Raw genomic sequence first — 6,421 nt, 5'->3', positions numbered from 1 at the left:
CCGGCCCTGGGGGCACTGCACGGTGCGCGCCCTGTGCCCCGCTGCAACGGGGACCGGGGTCCCCAGCGCTGGAACGGGGGCCGGGGACCCCAGGGCAAGGGGCGGGGCAGTATGGGCTAGGCCACGCCCCCGTCTCACAGGCCACGCCCCCTGCCTCAGGCCACGCCCCCTGCCTCAGGCCACGCCCCCTCACGGTGCACGCCGGGAGCTGTAGTCCGGGCGGGGCCGCAGCGGGCTGGCGGCCGCCATGGCCCCGGGAGCGGCGGCGCTGGCCCCGGCCCCGGCCGCGGTCCCGGTGCCGGCCCTGGTCCTGCTGGTGCTGGCGGCCGCCGCCCGCCCCGCCGCCGCCTCCTGGGACCTGCGGGCGCTGCGCTGCGGCTTCTCGGACGACTGCGAGTGCGGCTTCGGGCCCGACCTGCGCGGTCAGCGGGACAGGGGTGGAGCGGGCGGGGGGGAAAGGGATGTCGGTGCGGCGCAGATCGGAGCGGCACCCGGCGGTGCCGGGCTGGGTGACAGGGAGCGAGCGGCGCTCGCTGACAAAGGGGGAGCTCAGCCCGAGCCTTGCTTTGCCTTCGCGCAGGTCTGGAGTGCGAGCTGGCCGTGAGCTTGGTGGGGCAGCCGCTGGCGAGGCAGCAGGTGGTGAGGGCGGTGAGGCAGTTCCTGGCGGAGCAGAACCCGGTGAAGCCGCTGGTGATGTCCTTCCATGGCTCCACCGGCACCGGCAAAACCTACGTGAGCTCCATGCTCATCCGCTACCTGTTCCAGGGAGGGCTGCGCAGCCCCTACGTGCACCAGTTCTCTCCGATCGTGCACTTCCCCCATGCTGAGCACATAGAGCAGTACAAGGTAAGGGATGCTGCACACAGAGCAGTATAAGGTAAGGGATGCCGCACATAGAGCAGTACAAGGTAAGGGATGCTGCACACAGAGCAGTATAAGGTAAGGGATGCCGCACATAGAGCAGTACAAGGTAAGGGATGCTGCACATAGAGGAGTACAAGGTAAGGGATGCTGCACACAGAGCAGTATAAGGTAAGGGATGCCGCACATAGAGCAGTACAAGGTAAGGGATGCTGCACATAGAGCAGTACAAGGTAAGGGATGCTGCACAGAGCAGTACAAGGTAAGGGATGCCGCAGATAGAGCAGGACAAGGTAAGGATGCTGCACATAGAGCAGGACAAGGTAAGGGATGCTGCACATAGAGCAGGACAAGGTAAGGGATGCTGCACATAGAGCAGGACAAGGTAAGGGATGCCGCAGATAGAGCAGGACAAGATAAGGGATGCCGCACACAGAGCAGGACAAGGTAAGGGGTGCTGCACATAGAGCAGGACAAGGTAAGGGATGCTGCACACAGAGCAGGACAAGGTAAGGGATGCTGCACACAGACCAGTACAAGGTAAGGGATGCTGCACATAGAGTAGGACAAGATAAGGGATGCTGCACACAGAGCAGGACAAGGTAAGGGGTGCTGCACACAGAGCAGGACAAGGTAAGGGATGCCACACATAGAGCAGGACAAGGTAAGGGATGCTTCCAGCACCGTGCTGCTTGGTTGGGTTTTCTTTGGTTACGTCTTGCTCCTCAGTTCATCCACACTTGGGCTGTTTCCTGGAGTGCAGCAGCAATAACAGCTCTTTGTTTCACCCTCTCAAACCCTGAGTGAGTGGCTCCACACACTGGCTGAAGGGTCCTCTAGTAACCGTGATACACTCCAGCACCGAGATCACTTTCATCTTCCCCGCAGCAGTCCTGGCCCTGATCACGTTCTCATTCCTTAAATATTTACACAGCCCTTTGAACACACAGACAGAAGTGCTTTGCTTAGATGAAAGGCACTAAAATTCCCCCACTGCTTTCCCAACAGCTTGATGACTGAAGCCTGCGTATCACTGAGGCTTGTAATGCCCTCCTTGCACAGCGAGCAGCTCCTGAACAGCACCTCTAGGCTCTTGACCGTGCCACTCTGTCTCTTAAGGCTGAGAAGGGGAAAATCAAAGTCTGAAGGTTACCTGGCAAACTCCCAGCAGAGCACTTGGTCATTTGGAGTTTTGTTGTATTGCATCCTTGAAGATACGCTTTCAAGAAGGCAAACCCCATACTGGGTGCAGTGCTGTTAAGGGTAAATGCATGCCCACAGATGACATGAGTGGGTTTGTGTGGGCTGGCATCCACATTGAAGTAACCTCAGCATTTTAAAGAGCCAGAACTCTCCTGGGTCATGGTGTTCCACCAGGATAGGAGCCAGCTAAAAGCACGCAGCAGTTGGGAGCAGAACGTAGGGAGCTGTAGGAGTAAATCCCCAGCTTTAGTTTGCTGCCTCCTTTAAATCCATAAGAAAACATCTACAATAGGCTCATAAAGCCTGGAACAGCCACTGTGTGAAAGCCACAATACAGGAGGCATTGTGCTGGCTGTTCCTGCTCTGGGGAGGTGGTGCTGTGCAGGGACAGACTATTTTCAGCACCTTCAGCTCTGCTGCAGCTCAGGCCTTGGCTCTGGACTTCCTTTGGCATCTCCTTGCCTTATGGCTTGGTGGTATCTTTCCCAGGAAAGCCTGAAGCACTGGATCCAAGGGAACCTGACGCGCTGTGGGCGCTCAGCCTTCCTCTTTGACGAGATGGACAAGATGCACCCAGGCTTAATCGACGTGATCCTGCCCTTCCTGGGACCCTCGTGGGTTGTGTACGGGACCAACTACCGCAAAGCCATCTTCATCTTCATAAGGTAAGAGAAGCTCCCCTGTGGCATCACAGGGCCTCCCAGCACAGTGTTTCTCCTCTGGGCAGAGATCACACCTCCTTCAGAGCACACACTTGTTCTGCTTTGCCTTCTCTAAGCCTCTAAACATACCAAGAGACAGAGTTTCATTGTGAATACAGACCTGGAGAGCATGAAAATGCTCTTCTGTCCCTGTTACTTGGCTGCCTTTACAGGAGTCATTTTAGGCCAGGCAGCGGGAGATCCTGGCTTGCCCTCATGCAGGCTGGAGGGTGTGAGGTGCCACCTCTCCTGCAGCACCGTTTGCCCTGGATAGACACTGAACAAGCATCTCCTTCTCGTGCAGCAACGCAGGAGGGGAGCAGATCAATGCAATGACACTGGACCTGTGGCAAGCCCGCAAGGACCGGGAGGAGATCAGCCTGCAGGACCTGGAGCCGGCCGTCTCCAGAGCCGTGTTTGACAACCCTCACAGTGAGTCCATGGCACAGAGCCCTTCCTGCGGGATCAGAGCCCGGCAGAGGGAGCCCGGCCCATTCCAGGCAGCCACCGACACCATCTGCCACCTCCCAGGCAGCCAGAAAGGGACGAGGGGGTTTTGAGGGAAGGGAACTGCAATTCCCTGGAGGTTTCCTGGCAAAGGGAAGGAATATCCCGGTCTTTGAAGCCAGCAGACCTGTTGCCATGTGCAGCAGAGTTCTTTGGAGACGAGGTGGCTGTGGGATGGCAAACAGCACAGCACACTCACTGAACCAAGTGAACCAAGATGTACTGATCCCCACTGCCCTGGTTCTCCTTGCTTTGCCCTTGTCACAGGGAGAAGAGCTTAAATTCGGAGTAGCCAAGCTAAATTCCTGGTTCCTGGAGAACAAGTGCATTGGGGGATGAAGGGGGGGACAACTGATGGGTTCAACTCTCCCCTTGTACAAACCTAAAGCAGATCTGCCTTTGAACCCCAGGGACTGCAGAGACTTTGAGGGTAAAACCTGTAACCTGTCTCTTCCTTTGCTTTTGCAGGTGGATTCTGGAAATCTGGGATCATCAATGAAAGTCTCATTGATTTTGTTGTGCCCTTCCTCCCACTGAAGCACCACCACGTGAAGCAGTGCGTGGTCAGTGAACTGGTGCAACAAGGCCTCGAAGTGCGCCCAGGTGTTGTGCAGGAGGTGGCTGACAGCATTCCCTACTTCCCAGAAGAGGAGAAAATATTCTCATCGACAGGCTGCAAAACAGTGGCCTCTCGGATCAGCTTTTTCTTGTAGTCATTGGTGATCTTGCTCAGAGCCATAGGGAATGGCTGCAGAGCTGCAAAGCAGCAGAGCCCGGGGCTGGTGGGATGAGCAGTGGGAGCTCCATGTTCCCTCCTGGCATTCTCCTCCCAAACTCATCCTTCCAGCCCTGAGGATGCAGCTGTGGGACCAAGCTATGTGATTTAAAGCACTTTACTGGTGTACCCTTGCCCAGGTGAGGGTGGATCCATCACCCAAGACATCTGTGACAACAAGGGGATGATGCTAAGAGGGTCTGCAGTGTCAGGGAGGTTTGTGCCCCTACCAGCAGCACCCACTTGCAGCTCTCCCCTCTCCTGGCAGCTATTGATGCCCAGCACAGCAAGATTCTGAGCCCATGGAAGAGTATCTCTTTCCTACAGCATTTTAACAGGCTTTAAAACCCTCTTAAGGGTGGCTGTGCCTCAGCTCTGTGGTACAACGTGACAGAGCTGACTCCTGCAGCACTGCCTGTGAACACCTTCAGCATTGCAGCAACGGTTTCTTGTCAAGGAAGCTTTAGAGCCAGCTTCTTTCCAGCTTCCTTTCACTGTGAAGGGTGCTGGTAGGGGCCAGCTTCACCATCCACAAGCGTGAGGGTGGATGTGGGAGATGGCAACACCCCCTTGTCCATCTTTCCCCTAAGGTGCAACAGTTTTCCCTGCAGCAAAGCAGGACAACAACAACAAAGACTTCTCACTTGCTTTACCAGCTATGGAAACTTCAGTCCTACCTCCAGGGAAGCCCATGGTGCCAGTAAAGGCTTTGAAAATCACTTTTATTCAGTGATGATTTGTACAGCAGGCCGAGAGCTGGTGCTGGGAGCTGCTGAGCCTCTTGCACACCCTTCTGCTGGTCAGATCTTGCAGGTTTTGGCTGGGTCAGTGCCCACTCTCCAGCAGGGGACCTGGGGACAAAATAGAGAGGATGATCAGTGCTCCATGCTGCAGAGCATGGGATGCACAGCACCACTGGCCTTTCACCGGGTTTTAATCCACTCTGTGCAGTCAGTTATGGGAGAAGAGGTCAGAGGAGCTGGAATCTTTCACTGAGAAAAAACTACCCAAGGGATAGGGATGGGGACAGGGACACTTCCCAGTGTTCTGCTCAGGCCCTGCACTGCAGTGAGCTGCCAGCAGCTGGGACCATTCCAGCTCCTGGGACAGTGATTTTAGACATCACCCGAACGCTGCCCGAGAGCTGGTGGTTTAGATGGCACCAGAATTCTGCCTCTTCCAGAGCTGTTACCAACTTCTATTTTTAAAATAGAATCTTTTATGAAATAAGCAGTCCTTTACCTGGATTCCTCACTTGGAAGCTTTCAGCTGCATGGATGCAGTGGGACTTTGGGGAGTTAGCAGCATGGGACAGATGCTCTCCAGTCTGGTATCTGGCCCATATGTCCTCTGCAGAGGAGCCAGTGCTGGTGCATGAGGGACACTGGGGCTCTGAGTCCCAACAGCGCTTCTCACCCGCTGCAGAGCACATCGCTGGGTGCTAAAGCCACGGGCACGGAGCACAGCAGGAGGTGGGAGCCATGTCACTGATGCATCCCTGTCCCGGGGACCCTTTACCCTCTGTGGATGCAGGCCCCCAAACAGCAAGGAGATGGCGTCCTCCCACCGGCCACAGGAGCAGCAGCCCAGCTGCAGAGAGGGAAAGAGCCGTGAGCGAAGCCCAGGGACGCGCTGGGGAGCACCGAGCCCCGGGAGCAGGCACCGAGCCCCGGGAGCAGGCACCGAGCCCCGGGAGCAGGCACCGAGCCCCGGGAGCAGGCACCGAGCCCCGGGAGCAGGCACCGAGCCCCGGGAGCAGGCACCGAGCCCCGGGAGCAGGCACCGAGGCTGGAGGGTACCCAGGGGCCGAGGGCCGCGCTCCCCAGCAGCGGGGGCAGCCGAGGGGAGCCGGCTCCGTCGCCCCTGAGCGAGTGCCCCCGCACCGGGCTGCCCCGGCGCCGAACCGCGGCTTTAAGCGAGGGCGGGCGGAGCTCGGTCCGCCCCGCTGCCCGCAACCAGCATGGCGGCGCTGCCCGTAAGCAAGATGGCGGCGAGGAGACGCCGGCCATTGGTTGCGCGCTGAAGTGACGTCACGGGAGGATGCAGGCGAAGGGGTGCGGCGGGAGCGCGCGTCAGGGTGGAACCGGGGGGGAGCATCGGGGTGAAGGGATTGGGATGGGGAGAGAGGGATAAAGGGATCGGGATGGAGAGAGCGGGATCAGGGAATCAGGATAAAGGGATTGGGATGGGGAGAGAGGGGTAAAGGGATCGGGATAAAGGGATCAGGATGAGGAGAGTGGGATCAGGGGATCGGGATAAAGGGATCGGGATGGGGAGAGAGGGATAAAGGGATCAAGATGAGGAGAGTGGGATCAGGGGATCGGGATAAAGGGAGCGGGATGGAGAGAGAGGGATAAAGGGATCGGGATAAAGG

The 6,421-nt window shown here is 57.6% G+C and overlaps 1 protein-coding gene across 4 annotated transcripts; it reads left to right on the top strand.

The window, feature by feature from the left end:
• Positions 1–232: 232 nt before the first annotated feature.
• On the top strand, positions 233–5,277 carry TOR2A (torsin family 2 member A). 4 transcript variants are annotated; one of them, XM_061476909.1, is made up of 5 exons: positions 233–422; positions 581–846; positions 2,554–2,729; positions 3,070–3,197; positions 3,741–5,277. In XM_061476909.1, the coding sequence occupies exons 1-5, from the start codon at positions 248–250 to the stop codon at positions 3,983–3,985; spliced, it is 990 nt and encodes a 329-aa protein (XP_061332893.1). In that variant the 5' UTR covers positions 233–247; the 3' UTR covers positions 3,986–5,277. The 4 variants fall into 4 exon arrangements, with proteins under 4 accessions (XP_061332893.1, XP_061332896.1, XP_061332894.1 ...); XM_061476912.1 differs by lacking the exon at positions 581–846 and having other exon boundaries at positions 237–422; XM_061476910.1 differs by lacking the exons at positions 233–422; positions 581–846 and adding an exon at positions 1,082–1,094.
• Positions 5,278–6,421: the final 1,144 nt, after the last annotated feature.

Source organism: Pezoporus flaviventris, unplaced genomic scaffold, assembly GCF_033815535.1.
Source record: "Pezoporus flaviventris isolate CSIRO_AGI_PZ_B2104156 unplaced genomic scaffold, CSIRO_AGI_Pfla_v1 ptg000097l, whole genome shotgun sequence".
NCBI classification, from domain to species: domain Eukaryota; kingdom Metazoa; phylum Chordata; class Aves; order Psittaciformes; family Psittacidae; genus Pezoporus; species Pezoporus flaviventris.
Note: the sequence above shows the minus strand (reverse complement) of the source record. Positions and strands in the feature narration are given on the sequence as shown.

Excerpts from the sequence above, each read along its gene's own strand:
- TOR2A (XM_061476909.1), top strand. The coding sequence starts at position 248 with ATGGCCCCGGGAGCGGCGGCGCTGGCCCCGGCCCCGGCCGCGGTCCCG. Across the intron at positions 423-580 it reads CTTCGGGCCCGACCTGCGCG|GTCTGGAGTGCGAGCTGGCC; the intron begins GTCAGCGGGACA and ends GCCTTCGCGCAG. Across the intron at positions 847-2,553 it reads AGCACATAGAGCAGTACAAG|GAAAGCCTGAAGCACTGGAT; the intron begins GTAAGGGATGCT and ends TATCTTTCCCAG.